This window comes from Chiloscyllium punctatum, chromosome 5, assembly GCF_047496795.1.
Source record: "Chiloscyllium punctatum isolate Juve2018m chromosome 5, sChiPun1.3, whole genome shotgun sequence".
NCBI lineage: Eukaryota > Metazoa > Chordata > Chondrichthyes > Orectolobiformes > Hemiscylliidae > Chiloscyllium > Chiloscyllium punctatum.
The window spans coordinates 32,660,194-32,684,095 of record NC_092743.1 but is presented as its reverse complement, the minus strand read 5'-3'; the positions used below and the strand labels follow the sequence as shown (position 1 = coordinate 32,684,095).

At 39.5% G+C, this 23,902-nt stretch overlaps 1 protein-coding gene across 1 annotated transcript in view; it reads left to right on the top strand.

The window, feature by feature from the left end:
• Window positions 1-23,902, top strand: part of LOC140476966 (1-phosphatidylinositol 4,5-bisphosphate phosphodiesterase gamma-1-like) — a 217,236-nt gene that overhangs the window by 98,645 nt on the left and 94,689 nt on the right. The window contains exons 3-5 of the mRNA XM_072570007.1: window positions 7,076-7,169; window positions 7,523-7,570; window positions 18,555-18,639. Of these exons, the coding sequence (XP_072426108.1) occupies window positions 7,076-7,169; window positions 7,523-7,570; window positions 18,555-18,639 (227 nt within the window). The remainder of the gene's footprint in view (window positions 1-7,075; window positions 7,170-7,522; window positions 7,571-18,554; window positions 18,640-23,902) is intronic.

Genomic DNA, 23,902 nt, shown 5'->3' with positions numbered 1-23,902 from the left:
GTGCCTCTGCCTCTCCCTGGTGCATTATTGCAACAATCCTTGCACTATGTTGGAAGACAGATTGCTGGACATCTGCAAGGTACGATAAGACCCTTTTGCTGCTGAGAGTTCAACAATGAGATGATATGCTGCAACAGTATGAACCAGAGTGGGAGAAAGCTGAACTTACAGCCACAGAGGCTATAGCTCTTTGGACTATCAAGTCTCAGCTGTTCAATAATTACCACCTGACAATTGTAATCCTAGTTACCAGCACTTGGTCCATAGCCATGAAGTGTATGAAGTGTACACCTAAATACTTCTTAAATGTTATGAAGGTTTCTGCCCCCAGCACTCTTTCAGGTGGTGAATTCCAGATTCCCACCACTTTGTGAGTGAAAGCATTTTCCCTCACATCTGTACTAAAGCTCCTGCTTAAATCTACACCTCTTGCTCATTGATCGCTCTGTCAAGAGACAAACTTTCTTCCAGTCTAACCTGTCTATGCCCCTCATATTCATATTTATCTTAATCATGTCCGTCTACAGTCTGTTCTGCTCAAATAAAAACAACCCCATTCTATCCAATCTCTCTTTGTAACTAAAACCCTCCTGTCCAGACAATGATCTGGTAAATGTCTGCACTCTCTCCAGTGCTATAACATCCCTCCCAGAATGTGGATTCCAGAACTGCACACAATACATGAGTGCTGGCCTAATCAAACTTTTGTACAGTTGCAGCATAATCTTTCTGCTTTTAACCTCTATTCCTCAACTAACAAATATGCATGCCTTCTTAATCTTAGTTTTCCAGCTATTTAGTAAAAGGCCCATTTTCGCGACTGTTCCAGCAATGATCTGGAGCTCAGTTTTTTTGATAACTATATCTAATATGTAACACTCAGAGCTTCACTTTATCTTTGTGCATAACACTGCAGCAAAACTCATATCCCCAGCTAATCCACCATTATCATCACACTAACTAAACACATGGCATTGCACTTACTGAGATATTTCCCTCTATTGTAAATCTTAATGCCACATTACTGGAAGCTACAGTTCCTAACTGGATCGGAACAGAAATCATACATTCTGGTGCCTTGCTTGTTTTAGCCCTTGCCTCCCCCACTGCCCCCAGCCCGCAACCTACTTCCTGGTTTAACCCTTGCTCAGGTACACATATTGAAGATCATAGCATCAGTGATGTCAAACAGTATTATATTAGTTTAGCAAAACTACTTGGCTTTTGTACTTCATTTTTTCCTTTTAAATAAAAATGTAATCATATCATGCAACCTGTCCTGTTTCTTTGACCGCGGCCCTAAGCAATATACAGATGACAAAATCTAAGCAGATCTCAAAATGGGGTTGAAATAGTTTATGTAGGTTTAGAAAAAAACTTCTTGCGTTTAATGCTCTGTAACTTTGCTTACAAAGTCTAGCAAAAGCTCAGGTTTCAGTGTGATACTTTTTACAATCACTACTTTGTCAGGCAATTACAAATAACTTGCTCACTCATATAATGCAGCCAGCTTCATGTATTTAAAGCAACACCCAAAAAGCAGCGTGAACAGAAAAATTACACTTTACATTGAATGATAGACAGGTTTTCATTTCAAGTTGAAGCTACCAACACTTAGAAATGGCCGACATTAAGTAAATAGGAAACTAAAGTACTGCAGATGGTGGAAATCTGAAATAGAAGCAGAAACTACTCAGCAGGTCAGGCAGTGTCAATGGACAGAGAATCAGGGTAAATATATCAGGTTCATAACCTGCACTGTATCTGATGAAGATACACCGATCTCATCTCTTTCTGTACAGATGTCACAAGCATTTGCAATACTTCCCATTTCTATTGGAGCAAAGAAAAACCTCTTTAGCCAGATATGTGGACACATTTTGTACGTGCATGTGTTGTGTGTATGTTCAATTCACTTGCAATCTCAATGTTTTCTCTCACACACAGACTCTCACACACTCACTCATTTACATATTCCAAAATTCACACTCACTCTCTCTCCCATTTTCTTTATCACAGACACTCGTTCTCCTTAAGGATATTCAGGAAGACAGTGGTAATGAACAAACACTATTAATCACTTGCACACTGAAAGGCTTCAGCTCACGTACTGTCATTCTGTATATTTTAACAGATAGCTGAGAGACAGAGCCTGCAAGTTGGCAGGCACTGGGCATAACTGGCCTGCAACCAGAGCATGGGAAATGTGTAAGATAAGTACCACATTATCGGAGAGTGAGATCACACACAAGTCCTGTTTCAGAGGACTCAGATAAGCAATTCAATAGGTTGGCCTGAAGGAGTAGTCTGATTAGGATGTGTTATGTATGTAAGTGGGAATGTTGCTCCTTTAAAAGAGCTGGTGATGTCACCTGGCGGGGTGGAGCTTGTGTCCAGTCTAGAATTGGTGTGGAGGTATGAGTGGCATCAATAAAATGTTCCTGTTCAAATTTACCATTTGCTTACCTGGGAGATAATTCCTAGTTCCAAAGGAAGCATCAACATAACAATTGGTGACGAGGATGGGATCCAGCTCACAATTGCGTGCAACTGCCATTTTTTTATGGTGTCTGGTGGAGATGTTGTCTGAACTTCAGAAATGGTGTGGGATTAAAGTAGTAGCGTTGAAGGAAGTGGTCGTGAAGGGACGCATACTGTAGGTGATGCCAGGGAAGAACAGGAGGTGGCACAGCTGGTGGGGAAACGGCCAACATGGGAATGCTCACCAAGGAGACTCGGGCTGCCAACAGTTACTAGACTCAAGTGGAGGGAAAGCAAATGGCAGGCCAATTTGGGGGAATGGCACCATGTGATCAAATTGAAACATTAGACTTTATACACAAGACGCTTTAAGTTGTTCTTAAATTGAACAAAATGACTGAGGACGTCATAGTACTAGTTTTATTTTAAATACAGCAGGAGCAAGACCTTTGTAATTTTAAGATAAGTTTAAGATTTCCATAAATTCTGGAGTCAGGAGATACAGACTTACACACAGAACATGGGGAGATGCATGAACTGTTTATGTTTAACTATTAATGGTCACCCTCCACCCCTTCCTTCAGACAAAGTTAAAAATCACACAACACCAGGTTATAGTCCAACAGGTTTAATTGGAAGCACACCTGTTGGACTATAACCTGGTGTAGTGTGATTTTTAACTTTATACATCCCAGTCCAACACCGACATCTCCAAATCATTCCTTCAGACAGGCAGTGTAAGTTGATATTGGAAAATGTAACAAAGAATGGAACATATTTCAGTGGTGGGTGTTTCAAAAGCATTACATTTTATAAACCAGTCAAATGGACTGCAGGATCTTTTTAAATTTCTTTACCTTTGATAGTCCTATGTATCAACTCTTTATTTTGCTGATTAACAGGATGTGGGTATTGCTGGCTGGAGCAGCATTTGTTGCCCATCCTTAATTGACCTCATGAAGGTGGGGATGAGCCACCTTCTTGAACTGCTGCAGGCTATTTACCCACAAAGCTGGTAGGGTGTGAGTGCCAGGATTTTGACTCAGTAACAAAAACCTAACCAAAAGCAACGTGAATGATCATTCATGTCGTTCGTGCTCTATGGAAATATTACTGCTGGAATTGCTTATGTTAAAGCAGTAACCACGTTTCATGTTAAATGCAGTTCTGAGAGTTGATCAGGCTCAGTATGAATGCAAATCTATGAATTGCAAGATCATGGTGTATAAGGTGATGGTCATAATTGGTTGATTGTTCCTGTGCCAACCATTTGGCAGAGCCATCCAAATAGCTTCACTCCCCTTTCCCATGCTACCTAAATGTTTCTTTGTTCAAACATTCATCCAGTTATCTTTGAGTATTATACTGAATATGTTTCTGGCACTCTTTAAATTACATTCCAGATCACCTCAGCAAAGTGTTAGGTCATCTCTGATTCTTTCTCAATTATTTTAAACCTGCAGCTTCTGGTTATTGACCTTTCTGTCTCTGGTAACATATTCTCTTTCCTTGCTTAACCAAGATTATGTTACTGAATAACTCATTCAAATCTGCTTTTAATCATTTCTTCATTAAAGAGGACAATCCCAATGTCTCAGATAACTGAAGGTCCTCAACAATGATACATTTTTGGTAAATTTCTTTGGCACATTTTCTAATATTCTTCATAACCTATAGTGTCTGGATTGAACAGTAGACGCTTATCCAGTATTTTATTAATAACTGGTACATTTTTAAAAACTCTGTTCCTTTATTAATAAAACCAAAAATCGCATATTTTTTTTATCATTTTCTCAACTAATTCAGCCACCTTCAAAGATTTATGTTTAAACTTCAAAGCTGTCTTAGTCATGCTGGCCCTTTAAAATTATGTTATTTAATTCACATTGTCACTCTTCATTACCCTTACCAAAACATACAACTTCGTATTTCTTTTGATCACATTTCTGAGTTTAGTGTAATCTGTAACTTTAAAATAATGCTCCTTTTCATACATGTCAAGGTCCTTAATATTGATGAAAAAGAGCAGTGATCTTAATGCTAACTCCTGGGAAAACACCACCGAATCTCCACTGCAAAGTAACTGTTTACCTCTACCCTCTGCTTTTTACCCTTTAACCAGTTTTATATCTGAGCTGCTGCCAGATCTTTAATTTTTGCTACTAAGTCTATTGTATGGCAACTTGCCAAACATCCTTTGAAAGGCCATATATACAATACACTTCTTAATAGAATTTAATTGTTTGCACTGTATGAATTTATTATTAGTGAGTGGATGTGAATGGGTGCCAATCTATGTGATACTCTTCTATCTTTGAGGAATATTTTAACCAAATAAAACACTGAATGTTCGTAGAACACTACACACTGTTCTGAAGAATGATCTGCTTTGCTCGGTCTTTAGGACTCTGGAGTAACGTTGTGGCAATGTAATGGAGCTGCTTCTCACTGGGCATAAATAGCACAGTGTGGGCAAAGTTGAGAAAGAAATGAGCAATGTCAAAAATGAAGCAGATGGCTGATGTCTAGTCATGTGAATAGTCGAAGCATGCAGAGAAGCATGTGGAGTGGACCGACTAGATTTGGGTGCTGGGTTCATGAAATAGTTCCAAAGAAACCCAAGCCTGAAGTCAGTTCTTGACTTTGCCTGATCGTCAACCAGTCTGACTTGAACCAACACTCATGGATGTAGGCAGAAAACCACACAGTAGCAAGGGGTCTCCCTCAACATGCTAATCAATTTGTGATGAATGCAGAATCCAAGTTAACTTTACATTGTAAGAACTTGCACCAATTCCATTCACTCATTGCTTCCTGAATTTGCTTAACATTTTTGGTCCCTGGTCCATCAATACTTCAATGCTTCAATGTTAAAAATTCTCATTGCCAACATTGACTCCATCTCACCCTTCCCTTAGTGGGCGGCATGGTGGCACAGTGGTTAGCACTGCTGCCTCACAGCGCCTAAGACCTGGGTTCAATTCCCGCCTCAGGCGACTGACTGTGTGGAGTTTGCACACTCTCCCCGTGTCTGTGAGGGTTTCCTCTGGGTGCTCCGGTTTCCTCCTATAGTCCAACGATGTGCAGGTCAGGTGAATTGGCCGTGCTAAATTGCCCGTTGTGTTAGGTTAGGGGTATGGGTGGGTTGCGGGTCGGTGGGGACTTGTTGGGCCGAAGGGCCTGTTTCCACACTGTAATGTAATGTAATCTAATCCATACCTCTTGTACACCTAAAACTTGTCTGACAACTGTGTTCCTCTCACACTATCCTTTTCTGCTCTCTTCATTTTCTTTGCCTACAATTGATTGCATGCCTTCAGGTATAAAGATTCTTCAAGTTCTGATTTTTTTTTAATTATAGAATCACTACAGTTTGGAAAATGGCCATTCAGCCCAACAAGTTACATTGACTCTCTGAAGAGCATCCCACTCAAACTCACCCCCCTACGCTATCCCTGTAACACTGCATTTCCCATGGCTAATTCACCTGAATTACACATCCGTGGACACTATGGGCAATTTAGCATGGCCAGCACACCTAACTTGTGCATCTTTGGACTGTAGGAGGAAGCCCACACAGACATAATGTGAATGTGCTAACCCCACATGGGCAGTCACCCAAGGCTGGAATTGAACCCAGATTCCTGGTACTGCAAAGCAGCAGTTCTAACCACTGTGCCGCCCCATTTTCTCTCTGGACCTTCCCAAGTTTTCACCTCTCTCTATCTCGCCCCTGCCCCCTAACAAACTCCTTAAATCAATCTTTTTGTCAATTCTTGGTTACCTTTCCTTGTGTATCTTTCCTTGGCCAGTTGTCAGTTTTTATCTGATTAGACTCCTGTAAAGAGCTATGGACATTTAATAGCCAAAAAGCAATTGCAAATTTATGTATTACATCGGTTTACATTAAATTTTCCAATCATTTTGTCATGAAATTGTGTTAACCATTTCTTACAATCCTTTTCACTTTGTGTGAGAGAAATAAGAAAATACAAGTGTCTGTTGAAAGATCATTATATGGATCAGGTCTGAGCCAGTTAGTAGATCCTTTACAATGCCTTTGTCGACAATAAGTTAAAAAAAAACAAAAATATAGAAATAAACTCTGGTGTCAGTTACGATATCTATTAAGCTATCAGCTTGTTACAGAAAGGCAAACGATTCATACGTGCCCTTGAAGGAAGTAAACCTGCTGTCCTTATCCAGTCTGTCCTGTCTATGAGTCGCATCTCAAAATCAACCTTTCACTGTTGGTCACTGAAGTGGCTTGACCTTTATGTAATTCACTAAGTTGTCAATTTCCAATACAAGACAGCTACTGAAGGAAATTGAGAGATATGCTACTGATGAGAAGAGTTGTTCTCAGTCAGAGTTTGGGATACGTAATTACAATGCAGGAGGGAGGACGATTCTCTGTGTATTGCTTATTTTATGACGTGGAATGCCTGCTGGAGCACGTGATGCTTGAAGTCAAAGGTGCTCTATTTATCGGCCCTAAATTTTCACCTTTAATGCACAAATCTGAAAAAAAAGTTTAAATGAAATCAATCTTTTCAAAGTACTTTTTAGTAATGATGATTTTCATTGTCTACAGCATTCAATGAAGACGATATCAGTTTCTGGGTAACAGGATTGAACTGGCTGGTTCAGGACACCCAGAAGTCTCCGACACCCCTCCAGGTAGAAAGGTAAGATATGATCCTTGTATATCTAATAATGGAGGTTAGGGTCCATTGGGAGCCATGTTGTAATGTGCCAGGTTTTTGAAATGGTCAACAATTTCTGAGGGCTGGTTTTAAATGACAATAGAGCAGTGAATGTTGCAAGTTGGAGCACTTCATTTGAATAAACATTGACACCGCTATCCTGAGGAACTTTACCTGAATGTTTGAGCTACCAGAGGAAGTTAGAGCCACAAAATGTATTTTGATGGAAGTCAACTTTTGCACAGTATACTGGAAGTAGTGTACAAATCAAGTACAACCATCACAACTGCATTCTTTTGAGACTGACTAACGTTGGCCCTGTCTTCTCCTTTCAGATGGCTCAGGAAGCAATTTAATCTGATGGATAGGAACAAAGAAAACAGGTGAGCTGCAGACGGGTTTTGACATTTGGAAGGGTTTCACCATTCCCCAATGAGTGCTGGAGATGTTTAAGTTTCTTTGCTTTTTTTCTGTTTTTTTTATTCCAACATATCTGTTTTGTTGTGTGTTTAGTTTGCAAAGGACTGCAAAGTCTGGAAAAATGGTTCAAGCTGAATAGCTCTTCTGCATCTGAGACAGATAAAATGGGCCAAATGGCCTTCTCCACTTTCATAAATGTTCTAATTGTTGATGCAGTGGATTTTGGCGAAGAGGTTTGAGATAGGAATAAATTGTGAACATTGCACCTGAGTTCAATCCTTCTGTCTTCTTTCCAAATAAGTTACTCAGCTAGGAATCACTATTTTTTAAAAATCAATTTGCTGCACCTCCCTGACCATCAGTTGAGGAAATAGTGACTGGATTCTATGTATTACTATGTTCCAGCTTCTGTGATACATGCTATATGTGTAGGTGTATGTGGGTATGGCTTCATACAGAATTCCAACATTCAGTTTGAGTCAGTGGATAGTGGTCAGGAGAGGGCACACTGGCTTATCTCTCTCGTTCTCTCTCTCTCACACACACACGCACTCTCACACACACATATGCACACATACGCAGCACGCACACACACATTTCTGAATGTTTCAACAGAAATAGATGCTTCCTGTCATGTCTCACCAGCTGTCAAAATGGAGACATCCACCTGGACTAAAAACAGAAAAGTTGGGAGCATTCAATTTCAAATTTAACAGGAAGTAGAAGATATTGCAAACTCAGCTGATCTCACAAGGTCAGACTGCAGGTCATTTCCACTGCTCTGCATTCTACGAGGATACCACAAATTTGGATATCTAGTTACCGGCATCAATTCTTGAAAGGGTCTTAATGGAACCTTTCACAGCAGCAATGGTTGTCCCTTGTGACCAGAGAGAGCTCTCCTTCAAAGAGTTGTATCATCATTTGCAAATCTCCATTCAGAGAATCACTTGCGACCAGAAAACAGAGCATTGGGTTCAAATGAAGTTGGCTTTTATCAGTGAACCCATTACCATCAACAGGAAGCTGAGCAATAGGTTGCTCTGTGTTTTAATGATCACTTTGAAACAAGGCATTTACCGTCAATTTCTTCTAATTGGATAAGGTGAATTGGGATGTACATCTGATCACAATCCCTTGACTTCCTCAGCTTCTCTTCTTTCAGGGTTCTGAGAAAGGGCCACTGGATCTGAAACATTAACTCTAATTTCTCTCCACAGCTGCTACCAGACCTGCTGAGTTTTTCCAGCAATTTCTATTTTTGTGTCTTTCTTTCAACTTGGTTTGTGTCCTTGTGCTATGAGCCTTGCTTTCTCACAATGGTTTCTCCACTTGACCAGTTTCAGCTTACCGTTGGTATTCCTTAACAATGACCTCTCTTCTGGACAATAACTCAATTATAATAACATCCCACACCACTATCCCTGCCAATAAGCTAAAGATACTCAACAACTAATCGACAACCCCTTGCTCATTCTGTAAAGAAACACTACGTATCAAAGTTGAAATATTAAGAAAGTTCCAAAATATAATTTGAATAAAATTAATTCAGTTCACCTTTGTAGTTTAGCACCATGAACTATCAAGAGGTATTTCTCCTTTCCTAATTTAAGCATTTATTTCGTAATGGGATCACCGAGAGGATCCATGGTCAATTCTTCATAGAAGCTAATAAAGTACCTATGTCCATTTAACTGTGTATCACGCATACACTTCAGGAATCCTGCTGTGTACACCACATTCAGGCCGTCATGACACATACATTACAACCCAGGTGTCACACTCCAAATATTGTGATTCAGATTTTACACTTTGCTACACAAGGATAAACAATCCAAACAAACTACAGTCTGCCCTCTGAGATGAGAATAAAAGGATCACGAGACTATTCAACAAAGAATGGGACAATCTCCCTTGTGTCCTAATCATCAGTTGTTCCAGCACCGACCCTCCTACCTTCTCTAGTTTCTAACCTCTCTGCTTGCTGCTTTCTGACTTTTCATTTCTTACTGTTTCCCTTACCTCCCTCCCTCTCTCCCTTTTTATCCATGACTCAATGTCCTTCATTGCCTTACTGCAAAGTTTCAGGTTCAAGCCTTGAATATAAAAGTAAAGACTAACAATCCAGTACTGAGAGTGCACTACACTGTCAGAGGCTTTAACTTTCTGATGAGATGTTAAACAGAGGCTTCATCTGCCTGTTGTTGTGGCTATAACAGATCCCAGGGCACTGTTTCAGAGAACAGTAGGGGTGTTATGTCTGTGTTTTGGCCAATAATCATCCTTCTATCAACATCACAAACAAAACAGATTACCTGGCCATTATCATGTTGCTGTTTGTGAGAGTTTGCTGAGTAAAGATTGGCTGCCTTGTTTCCACATTACAAAAGTGACAGAACATCACAAAGGGTGACTGCTGCTGACCTTTGCATCTCAAAGGGGACATTAAATGCCTCCATCATCTGCTCACATGTTATACGTTCCTCACCAAGTGTTAAACATTATTCTACATGTGATTGAGGACCCGACTTCTGAGACTTTCACTATTTCTTCTGCTTCCTGTTACTTTCATGCAACATGGCCTTGCAGATTGGAGAGAATGTGACATAATGACAGCCCTATTTCCTCATGGCTCCTTTTTATGATTTACAGAACTTTGCCATGCTATTAGGTCTGCATAAGACAGCACAGATCTGATGTTTGCCATTTTATGATTAAATTACTAAGGCAATCTGCTTTCCCTGGGTTTGTCCTGATTACCAAGTCCTGCAGAGAGTTGGACAATTACCAGAGCCATTTACTCCAAGGAAGTCCACAGGTGTCAAGGAAGAAATGATGGCTATTTTACCCTTTATCTACCGTCTCCCTTGAATTGTGTTCTTTTTTTTGTAAAGTGAAGAACAGGAATCTCTTCATTCCAGGATTCTCAATGCATCACACAAACTATTGCATTATTTTACCCTAACATGACATAATGCCATCCTCGTGTCTTCCCTCAGAGTCAATGATCCATGTATCTGTCTATATATTTCTTAAATGACAAAATTGTATTCACTTCCACCACTACTCCTGGGCAGCCTGTTCCAGACACTCAACACCCTCTGTTGAAAAGGTTGCCCCTCTGGACTGTTTTGTACCTCTTCCCTTCTCACCTATGCCCTCTAGTTTTAGACTCCCCTATCATGGGGAAAAGCTTTTGGTTATCTACCTTATCTATGCCTTCATGATTTTATCGATGTCCATAAGGTAACCCCTCAGTTTCTTACACACCAGTGGAAGAAGTTCTAGTCTAACCAACCTCTCCTTATAACCTAAACCTTCCAGTCCGGGTAGCCTCCTCTTGGTGAGTCTTTTTCACACTGCCTTATTGCAGGGCAGATGTTGGCAGGGCACATCATCACTTTATGCCTATGATAAATGAAGGTAATGCTGCTCCATCTCTCAGGAAATCATTCAGTTGCTCTGGCACTGAATCTAAATCGTTGCTATAGCACTGTGGCTGGAGGGGCCCTGCACAGCCTTCAAACCCCAAAGCAAATCTTAAAATATATATCGGCCCTCTGGGAGTCAAACATTATTTCAGAGAAGCTCATTTTTAATGGCAAGATCCATTGGTTTGGATTCCTGTCTTTAGCAATCAGTATTAAAAACAGTCATTGTCCCAAGATAAATATTTTGCGAAGTGGAGAGAGGTATACCTACTCACCCAGCAATATTCTGCGACAGGAAAATAGGGCAGGAGCAATCATACCACATCATGGAGAAGTGTCAGTTTCCCTGTCTTTGCTGCTTTCTGCTCTACCACTAAAAATACTGAATTTATTTCAATACTGAAGCACAATGATGTATGAGCAGAACAATGTTGAGAGTAGTGACTTGTGGCAATGCGTATTTGTGCTTATTGCCTGGGACAGTAGTGACTACAGTTGAGAAAGAAACAGTGACAACGATGTGCAGCTGAAAGACTGTGGGTGTCCCAAAGTCATAGATTCAGTGAGTATACAGCACAGAATGAGGCCCTTTGGCCTGTTGGCATCTGTTGTGCTAGTCATCAAGCACCCATACATTCTAGTTCCATTTTCCAGCACTTGGTGCATAGCCTTGTACACGATGGTGCTTCAAGTGATCATCCAAATAATTCTAAATGATGTGATGGTTCATGCCTCCACCAGCCTCTCAGAAGATGAGTTCCAGATAGCTCTGAGTAAAAATACTTTTCCTTAAAATCTACTCTAAATCTCCTACTCTTTAAACTAAATCTATTGCACCTGGTTATTTAACTCTCAATTAAGGAAAGAAAAAATATTCTTATCCACCCTATCTATGACCCTTATAATTTTGTTCATCTCAATCGGTACCTGCCTTAGCCTTCACTGTGTGTTGGCCCTGTTGCATCAGAACTTGTACAAGTATCATCATCCCCAGAAAATGACCCAGTGATCCAGGAATCTAAAGCCTTCCTTCCTTTAATCAACTTTTCAGCCACATATTAATCTGTTGTATCCACTTGTTGCCGTATTCACTAGTGCATGGCACTGGCAGTACTCCACAGGTTACAACCCTCCAGGTCATGTTTTTCACACTGCCTAAATTCTTGCTGCAGGGACTCATCCTTCTTTCTAGCCATGTCATTGGTACCAATGTGAATTATGACCTCTGACTGTTTGCCCTTTCCTTTCAGAATGCCTTGCAGCTGCTCAATGACATCCTGACCATTATCCCCAGGGAGGCAATACAACATCTTGGAGTAACATCTACAGGCCCAGAAGCCTGTCTGAACCTTGTATTATTGAGTCCTTGCTTCTGGATGGCTGATTAATCCACTGATTACTATGTACTGCATTGCCAAGCTCTGTGAACGCCCTAAGCTTTAACATTATGTGGCTTATGCCCAAGTCAAAACATTGCTATATAAGAAAAGTAATTGTCCTAATAGTGACTCCTGTGGTTCCCCATTGTATATCTCTCTCCAGTCCGTAAAATCTCCATTGACTAATACTCACTACCTCCTTCCCGTAATCAATTATGAACATAAGTTACCACTATACCTTTCATACCATTTATTTCTTTTTTCTGAATATGTCTGTTAAAAGTTATCAAATATCTTTTGGAAGTCCATATATAAAACATCTACCACACTATATTTATGAATTCCAAAGAAACATAGCAGACAAGATTCATACAAGTTACCTCAATCAGCAATGAAATAAGTAACCAGTCATGCAATTTTGTTGAGGGTAAATATTAGTCAGGTCTCCCTGCTTTCCTTTGAATAGTATAATAACATTTTTAGTATCCTCCCAGCTGGTAGATTTAGTTTAAAATTGCATCCAAATGACAACACCCTAAGATTTATGCACTCTTTCAGTACAGCATTGAAGTCTCAGCCTTGTTTATATTTGGAAGTTGTTGGGAAGGTTGCAACTATTGATGCTGGAGAGATGGGGACAAGTTGTTCAGGGTGGAGGTGGGAAGAATAAACACCAAGACAGACAAGAGTCTCAGATAAATAGAAAGATAACAATGGGGGTAGGGAGGGTGTCCAACATTTAATCAATAGCACAAAACATCTTAGAATGAGTCTATTACCATACCTTTAAATATTTCTTTTTCTCTCTCAGCTCACCTGGCTGTGAAATTTGAAATGTATTGGGAACAAAAAAAAGCAATTGTTTTCGATGAACACAGGGATATCTCAACATAAGTACTGATAGTGAAAACTCTCTATTAAAAGTTGGGTTTTTGGCACAATTTTGACTTTGTCCAATGGCAGATAATGGATGTAATTGAACTGGCAGCCATTTGCTTTGTTGGAAATCAAACGGGATTTTCTCCACTCTGAATTGCCTATCGCCCATTTGAAACTATCATCATGACTCAAAATTACCCCCATGACTTACAATTTTCTATAAACCATGAGGACTAGAGAAACATTCAGAGTTAAGGGTGAAACTTATAATGAAAAGCAAAGAGAGTGATTATAAATCCTTTATGGAGCTATATTATACTTGAGAGTAAAATACTTCTAAATACCTTACATTCTTGAATCAAAACAAAATGAGAGAAAGATACACATATGTGTTATATGTATGAATTCATATCATGGCAGATGAAGCATTTGAACTCCACAAACAAAGTAAGAAGAACCAAAGGATGACCGTAAAGCCATTCTCGATTGTCAGAAAACAAAATCTGGTTTACTAATGGTCCTTTAGATATCCTTAACTAGTTTGGCCTACATGTGACTCCAGACCGACAGCAATCTCTCGATTCTTTACTACCCTTTGGTTAAGATTAGGGATGAGCAATAAATGCTGGCCAAGCCAGTGACACCCACATCCCGTGAATGAAGTTTTAAAAATCTCCCCTTGTTTTCCAGTGAAGAGACCAGAAGATATTTTGGGAATTATCAGCATAATTCACATCTGTAGAAGATTAAGGCAAAAAGGCAGAAGGTTGAAATCTCCCACACTAGACTCCTGCCAAATATAAGAGAGTTGGGTGTACTTATATTGTAAAACCTGGCAAATTTAAATTCCAATCACTGTTTGGAACGAGAATACGGTTTGCATGCATGGCTATCTGTCTTGTGAAAGGAAAGCTCTGATGGGCATTGCTCCTTTAATGTCAATTTTTTTATCATCTATCAGATTTCTGGTAAACCTGTTAATCTCAGTTGCACAATTATGCTGAGTCTATGTTCCACGGGCCTACAGACTGAGCACTGTCGGTCTGAAGTCACATGTAGGCCAGACCAATTAAGCACTTCTTCCCTAAAGGACCATTAGTAAACCAGATATTTTTTCTGACAATCGAGAATGGCTTTATGGTCATCATTTGGTTGCTGTTGTCCTTTACTGTGTAACTCTGCTTACTACAGTAAATGCACACCGAAAGACAACAATTATTATTAGAAATAGTCTCCAGTCAGGACTATCCTGGATATATGCCAACATTTTGCCTAAATACTGTGCCATGTTGATGTTAAGTTCAAATGGCTGATGAAACTTTGATACCAGCAACTCAATACCAGCTTTGATGATACCTTTAAGTTTGCTTTGAGTTTTTCCTGCTGATTCTGCAAAAACCTTGCCTAAACCTTTTTCTGCTCATTATATAGGAGAAAGTGAGGACAGCAGATGCTGGTGATCAGAGTCGAGAGTGTAGTGCTGGAAAAGCACAGCAGGTCAGGCAGCATCCGAGGAGCAGGAGAATCAATGTTTCGGGCAACATCAATTCTCCTCGGATGCTGCCTGACCTGCTGTGCTTTTCCAGCACCACACTCTTGCCTCTGTTCATTATATAAACCCGTCCCCATGCAAAAGTTGGCATGATGCAAGTTTGATATTTGAATTGACATTTGTTTTGAGTGTAGATTTTAAGATAAAACTAAAGGCATGAAAAATCAATACCTCTGTTAATGGGAAAGAACTGAATTTATATTGGACCAGACTTTAATGAGATTGTAACATTGATGATGTAACCTATTGTATGGCTGACATCAGTGAGAGCAAGCAACAATTTAGAATAAGCATGTGAAGAGATAAATGTAGACATCACACTAGAGAGCTGTACTTGATAACTTTTTACGTGTAATCTCAAATAATGGAGTTACATACATAGCTGGAGATATTCTGGGTAGGTAGCAGTGTTCGTTTAAAGCATAAGACAACACAGGAGAAAAATAAAGCTCTGTATCTGCTGTTATTAGTTACTAGAAGATCTGAAGGAGCAGGTATTGCACGCACAAGGAGTTGCTGAAAGTACATTCCAACAGACTGCTAGGCATTACACCAGTTACTACGGGTTATCAACTTGCCAGAATATCCAGATGTTTTTCAACACAGGAAGTGGTAGGAGAATGTGTGAAGGGATAAAAAAAAACAACAGGGTGGTTAGCAAAGAAAATATATACATTGAAAACAAAGGGAGATCATTGTTGAGTGCAATAAACATTTGGAGAGATGGATGAAACATGACTTTGAGTTGTATTCGAGAAAGAAGGCTAACCACAGAAACTCTAAACGACTTAGAAAACCTGCCTGTGAGAGCAGAGCTGGATATCAGACTCAAAGTGGATGAGCTTAGCAAAGCTACTTACTCAATTGTCACAGACAAAACTTCACATACTGATGTTATAACACCAGAACTCATCACTTATGCGAAACCAACATTCCTCCAGCTTCTGTATAAACATGACTGTCACTGCTGAAGAGAGAGGGTAGTATCTTAGGATATGTTGATGCAAAGATTGTGATTCTGTACAAGAACAAAGGTGACAGTAGTGGTGATTACAACCATTGAGGCACCTCGCTACTGAGCATCATGGGTACAGTATTTGCTCAAGACTTTGTCAGGCTGCAGATCCAGTGTGGTTTCCAAACTGGAAGATCTATAACTGACATAGTCTTTACAGTCCAGCAGCTATAAGATAAAAGGAGGCCAACATACATTGTCTTAATTTATTTCACCAAGGTATTCAATCAGGAAATAGCCTATTTAAGCTGCTGGAGAAAACTGTTTGCCATCAAAACTGTTCAATGTGAGTGATACACTTTTTCTGTGACCTAATGAAGGGTTAGTTCAGCTTCAATGGGGCAGGATCAGAACAGGGCAAAAGTGAGGACTGCAGATGCTGGAAATCAGAGTCTAGATTAGAGTGGTACTGGAAAAGCACAGCAGGTCAGGCCGCACCCTTCATCAGGAAGGGCTTTTGATTGAAACATCGATTTTCCTGCTCCTTGGATGCTGCCTGATCTGCTGTTCTGCTGTGCTTTTCCAGCACTACTCTAACCCAGGATCAGAACACTGAGGTTTGCAATGGAGCCAAATAGAGTTGTATTCTGGTACAGATACTCTTTGGCATATTCTTCTCTTTGCTGCTGTCATTGGTACAATTCTGGTCTCCCTGCTACAGAAGGGAGGCTGTGAAACACAAAAGGGGTTCAGAAAAAAATTTACAAAGATATTGCCAGAGTTGGAGGGTTTGAGCTATAGGAACAGGCTGAATAGGCTGGAGCTATTTTCACTGGAGTATCATGCAGATATCTGAAATATCTCTGAAGAAATCTTAGAAAGGTTTATAAAATCATGAGGGGCATGGATAGGGTAAACAGACAAGGTTTTTTTCTCTGGGCTGGGGGAGTCCAAAACTAGAGGGCGTAGGGTTAAGGTGTGAGGGGAAAGATTTAAAAGGAACCTAAGGGGCAACCTGTCACACAGAGAGTGCTGCACGTATTGAATGAGCTGCCAGAGAAAGTGGTGGAGGCTGGTATGATTACAACAGACCAATAAAGGACTCAATAACTCTATCTTCATTCAAGAGTTTGCAATTCAACCAGAAGTAGAAGAACAGGAGTTGTAGCCTTAGGCATCTGAAAGGTGAAGTGCATAAACCAGATTGAGAGTGATAACTAGATGATGCGGTTGATGTTCATTCATTTTTAACCTCTGCCTTTCGCTCATTAAAATCTTAAACCATTCATTCATTCCTACTGTCTGCTATTCGTTTAGTCCCCACTCACCTTTTTTTCCCATTGCATCCTCAAGCCATTAACCCTTTTCTGTCATCAGGTTCTCACCAATTCATACCCTTTATCTTTCTCTCCTGCCTTCCTACTCCCTTTGACTCATTTCAGAGATTCAACCTCCAATGGCTTCTCAAGTCTTTCTTCCCAATTCCAGACCTCTGTCGCTAGTGTTCCCCCTTAGTTGACCCCTTTAATTTCTCAACCATATACTGCCATTTGATGAAAATGGCACCATTTTAACATCAGACCAAATGGAACATACTCACAAATAACTCTCAACCCATGCACTTCTGTTTCAGTGCCTGACTACTTGTCTAATATCCAGTACCAGAGGTGCTGAATTTCGTTTTGACTAAATACTGATATGCTCCTCAAACCCCTTCTCAGTGCTGTCTGCCACTAACTCTGTTCCTTAGGCACTGACTCAAGTCTCTCTCTCGCTCTCTCTCTCTCTCTCTCTCTCTCTCTCTCTCTCTGAGACTGAACCAGACTGCTTGCAACCTTGGTACTGTGTTTGATACTGAGGTAAGACTCTGATCGCATATTTGCACCATCACTAAAGTGCGATACAGAAGAACACTAAATTCTATTCTGATTAACTCATCCGCTGCTGAAAAACCTGCTAATCCAATGTATTTCAAGCTATCTTTCTAATTCCTACCCTCTATAAGCCTGAGGTCATCCAAACCTCTACCTCCTGTACCCTAAATTGCACTGAGTCCTGTTCATCTATCATCCCTATTCTTTTTGACATCCATGTTGCCCAGTTCATTAACACCTTGATTTGAAAACTTTCATCCTCAATTCAAAATCTTACTGTTCTCTCAGCCCTCTTTGTCTCTGTAATTTCCACCAGCCCTACAACCTGTGTGCTACCCTGCAATTCTGTTCTTTTCCACCTCCCTGATTTGAACTAGCTTATCGTTGATGGCTGGGTCTTCAGTGCTTAAGGCCTTTAAAGTACCCTCAAATGTCTACATTTTACTCTGCTTTAATATCTCTTTATGTGGCTTGTGGTCAAATGTTTAATTTCACCTGTTGAGAGCCTTGGGGTGTTTTGCTGTGCTAATTGTGCTATTTAAGTACACAATTAAAAAGCGCACGACACCAGGTTATAGTCCAACAGGTTTATTTGGAAGCACTAGCTTTTGGAGCACTGCTCCTTCATCAGGTAGTTGTGGAGGATAAGATTGTAAGACATAGAATTTATAGCAAAAGTTTACAGTGTAATGCAACTGAAATTTTATCCCATTTAAGTACACATTAATGTTGTTTTAAACTCAGACATCCATTCACCTTACCCTTCTGTCTTTCACTTATTTATACCTTCCCTTTACCTTCACTGGCTGCTATCTATTTGTGTGATGCTAGTGTGTTGTGTGCTTATTAACTATGTGTACTGATGTTTCTTTTTCAGTATCACAGTGAAGGATCTAAAGGTCATGCTTCCTCAAGTTAACTACAGAGTCCCAAACATGAGATTCTTGCGGGACAGGCTGTTGGTAAGTAGAAAGATTTTCTTGAGTTCTATTTGCAATATTGCGATTTTTCTGAGGAATCCCATGACTGAGAATAGAAGGTTCTCAGAATCACCATCACATTATTCCTTGACTGAGGCTATGCCAGGACTTGCTGCAATGCCCAACATTGACAGATCAGGAAGCTCTCAAGGAAAATCAGACCACCTCCATTTTCCTTAAGTACATTGTCTATAAAACTATGACATTTTCATTCCAACAGCAACGCGAACTGTGGCCTTAGAACAACATTGTTTTACAGCACAGAAAGAGGCTCTTCCACCCATTGTGCCTGAATTAATTTATCGAAAAGACTTTCCAATTAATGCCAATTCCATGCCCATTATTATTGCCCCTAATTTTCTCCAGTTCATGTGTATATCCCTTAAAGTAGGCTTAACTGAAACTAAAGGAGAAAGTAAGGACTGCAGATGCAGGAGATCAGAGTCAAAAAGTGTGGCGCTGGAAAAGCACAGCCGGTCAGGCAATGTCCAAGGAGTATGCAAGTCAATGTTTAGGGAAAAAGTGTTTCCAGTGCTACACTTTTTTACTTTTTACCTGAAATTAAAGTCAACATTTGCTCAGTCTTGAATTTAGTTTTATTCTGTCGTGTGATCTGGGCGTAACTAGCAAGGCCAACATTTGTTGCCCATCTGGTTTACTAACAGCAGAACACATTGCTTTGGGTCTGGAATCTTGTTCGATTTACTTCCTTAAAAGACATTCGCGAACGAAATGGAATTTTCAATTGACAATGATTACATTATTTAACTAGCTTTTACTTATAATTTTCTTTTAAACTGACCTCAAGTATTATATCTGCTTCAAATCTATTTCCCCAGAATATTAGTCTGTGGATCTGGATTACTGAGTCCAATGACATTATCACTGCACCATCACCTCCTTTTTGGCCTATGCCTATCAGATGTTTGGCTATGTATGGCCAAACTAACGTTTGAACCCAAAACATGTGTTCAGAGACAAGTCTTAAAGTTGGAACAAGACAGCTCTGGCCTGTTTAGCAAGGGTTATCTTCACAGAATGTTGGAAGCTTCACAACAAAAGACTGTAATTGAATGTTAGATATTAATGACTTTATGTCAAAGTTCATCTGCTTAGGAGGGGATGTGGGGCAGGCTGGAAAAGATCCCATAAGAATGGTTTAGAAAATAGAATCTGATCTCCTTGGCTATCATTACCTCCTCAAAGTAAACAGATTAATTGGTCATTCATTCATTCATTTACAATTTGTGGAGAAATTGCAATGTGCAAATTGATTGATGTATTCATGTATGAAAGGTACTTTTGCTTTGGAATGTCCGGTGATCAAGTGTAAATATGAAAATAGATTATATAATTCATCCATTCTTCACAGAACTTTTTCTGTGGTAAGATCACAATCAAGTTATTAATATTCTGTAGTGTCCTCATGACTGTAAAGGTCAGATAGATCTCCCTCAATTATAATCTTTAATTAATGAAAGCACAGAACATGTTGTGATGTATCACAAGTCCTTTCAGCTGCAAAGTTTTTCATATGGATCCTAATAACTCAGAGATGCATTTTATATTTTCAAAGAAGGGAGAAAAGACCGTCAGGTTTGGAATAACCATAATTCCGACAGGGTGTTGACTCAGTGGAACATTAACAGCACAATAATGTAAGGCCTATACTTCCCCAGTGTAGTATGAGAGGAATCAGATTCCTATTGCCCTGGCGATGATGCTACTTCTTGAGATATGTCCTTGGTATCATTGGTTTATTGTAACTCTAGAAGAATGATTATATTAGCTAATTTGACATTAATAGATTTGACTTTGCACTCTCTTCTGTGCTTTTGTAAGCTGATTCCACACTTGCAAACAATACACCAGTCCTATAACACAACCACATAATTGCAGTATGCTGTGTTAAGTTTTGACCTTAAGTTACCCACATGAAGGGGATAATTCATATGCACCTGTTAGGAGGAAATAAAAAAAGCAAGGGCCCACAGCTCTGGTTTTATACATAACTTGTATTTCTAGGAGCCAAATACAATTGTTAGTAGATTCACTTTTAAAATTTTTACATTTTTTTTATTTCTAGGAAGTGAGTCATGAAATGCTGACACCCATTCATTTTCCATGGGGATTGGTTTAGCTGAGTTGGCGAGGTAGTTGGTTTGCAAAGCAGTGTCATGCCAACAGTGTGGGTTCAGTCCCTGCACTAGCTGAGCTTATAATGAAGGGCTTTCCTTGTCAACTGCTTGCTGAGTCTGCAGTGTGGTGGCCTGCTAGTTAAATTGCCACCAGTCATCACTCTCAAATTAGAGAGCAGCCTTATGGTCTGGCGAGATGATAACAACTTGACATTTTTCATTCAATCATTTCATGTTTATGGTGCTGAAAAATCATCCTTTAATGTAGCATGTTATCCTGTCCAATATCTAACATGTAACTTGCTGTAATGTTCACGGCTGCTTGCAGTACCAGCAGCACCTTACTCCTGAGCTTTTGGTGTTACCAGGACTGCTGGAACCTCCAGCCAGATTAGCCAGCAGGTTTGGAAGGGCAAGACTTCTCTTGTAAAGGTAACGATCCCATTCTGCCTTTGGTAATACTTCCCACACTATGTAAAATACGCTGCTTGTTGGAACTATTTCACCCTTTCACTTACTCTGCTGCAGTGAGATGCAGCCCTCTGCCAGTTATATGTTAATTATAATTAACTTTTATAGCACTAGATTAACACTGGACTAAACTTATGCTAGTATTGTGCTATTATCAATATTATGCTAATGCTTTGTTAGCACCCATGTAACTACTACACTAAAACACTATCATTAGGGATGGGTAATTAATACCCTGTGAAGAAATAAAAATAAAAATGAAGTATGAAACTAATACTGTGTTGATACTATGCAGAGAGTGTTAGTACTTTTTAGTACTGTTTGATAGTGCTGTAATAAAACAGGACTAGTAATGTGGTAATGATGTGCTATTGTTACCAGTTGATGCTGCATCAATGCTGTTCCAATGATATCCTGAAACTAAATTAATATACTATTGATGCAAAATATATGGTGTTGACATTGTGCTAAAATCATATCAATATTGTGTTGACATTTTGTTATAATGATGATAATGTTAATTAATTTCTTTAAAGGCAATCTGAAAGAGATTTAAGGTTATCAGAACACATGGAAAGACAGATTAAATTCACTGCAACACCATAGGTCTGGTCCAGTTGGGGTTTTGGGAATATCATGTGTAAGACATAATTGCTTGCAGATCAATAATGTAGGTTATCATGCTACATTGATACCCTTGAGCATTTGCTACACAAACGCTAGGATCAGCAAAATAATGTTTTGGAAATTTTATTCAAAAGTGATTTTTTTAATAGATATTTTTATTAGAAATTTAACATTTTTACAAGTTTACAAAAATAAATAAAACTCTCAAGTACAAACATTGATATACAATTAAATCTTAAATATATAATAACCAAAATTTAACAAAAGAAAAATACAGAGAAAAATAAACAAAACTCAACTAACTACTAATCTAACCTATAACTAACCAGAGCGTATATTTAAGTCTCTTACATTATTCAAATAAGAGAAAGAAAAAAAAACCGCGGATAACATAGAAATTGAGTAGTGAGATACATGCTCGGAATGTGTTAACATCAAATGTAACAAAACCCATATTCGTGCGGGATTCCTCTACAAACGGGCCCCGGACCAGCCAGGTTCGTAATCTCAATTAAATTAAAGCCCTTGTTAGGATAGCCGAAATATCTGTATTCATATAATTCAAGAAGGGCTGCCATATTTTATAAAATAATTCGGTCTTTTGGTGCACCATATTTGTAAGGAAGTCAAGGGGAATACATTCCATAATTAATCTGTGCCAATTTGAAAGTCCAGGGGGGCCCTCAGCCACCCAGTTTACCAAAATATTTTTCCTTGCACAGAAAGAGAGAATAGAAAATAGTCTCTTCCCGTGCATATCCAGGGAGGATAAGTTCGAAAAGCCCAAAAGGAGAGATACGGGGTCCACTTTAATTTCCGTTCCTAAAATTTCTGTCAGGGCACTTGCTACTTTAGTCCAGTATCTACGAATCTTATCACAGGTCCATAGACAATGTACAAGAGTGTCCACCTCTATTTTACATTTGGGACACATTGGAGATGCCCCTGCCTTAAATTTTGCCAATCGATCCGGTGCTATATGGGCCCTATGAAGTATCTTCAGCTGGATAGCCTGAGTTCTGTTACAGATAGTGATTCTTCTGGTGTTTTCCCAAATGTCATTCCATGTTTCTATAGAGATTTCTAGTCCCAATTCCTGATCCCATGTTTTAAGCAGATTGTCCATATATCCCGATACTTCATCATGTAGTAAAGGATAAATGGTACTGGAGGATACCCCCATTGGTCGCAGTACTCTACATTCTCTATCTGATTTATAAAGACTATCTAATAACGTAGTCTTCTTCTGTATATAGTCTCGAATTTGGAAGTATCGATAGAGGTCTTTATTAGGTAATCCGAATTTCTGATGCAGCTGTTCAAAAGACATCAAGATCCCATCTTTAAATAGGTCCCCTAGACATGAGATACCCCTGGATCTCCAGAGTTTAAAAGTGGCGTCTGTAAACCCTGGTTGGAATCCCCATGCTCCCACTATCGGTGCATAGGGAGATGTTTTATGTGAATTGCCCTCATTTTGCCGCATTATATTCCAAGCTTTAATTGTATTTAGTATTATAGGGTTTTGACAGTGATCTGTAATGATTTTCCTCTTGTCTGAAAATAAAAGGTTAATAAGTTGGCATCTTACTTGAGAAGCCTCGATGTCCAGCCAGATTGATTGTGGATCAAACAAGACCCAATCAGCTATGTAACTTAATAAGGAACTTAACTGATATTTCCTAAAGTCTGGGAAGTCCAATCCTCCCCTTGCCTGTGGAAGCTGTAGCCTCTTCAGCTTAATGAGGGGCTGTCTATGATTCCAGATAAAGGAACCCAACCAGCCATATAATTTACGTAGAGCCATCCTCGGCAGCATCACCGGAAGCATTCTCATAGGGTATAGGAGATGGAGCAGGACATTCATTTTAATTAGTGCTATTCTACCCAGCCAGGAAATTGGAAGGTCTCCCCATCACTGGAGGTCCTGCCTTATCCTTTCCAGTAAGCGCACAAAGTTAGCCTTGTATAACTGACCAAATACTGGGGTAATAAAAATGCCTAAATAT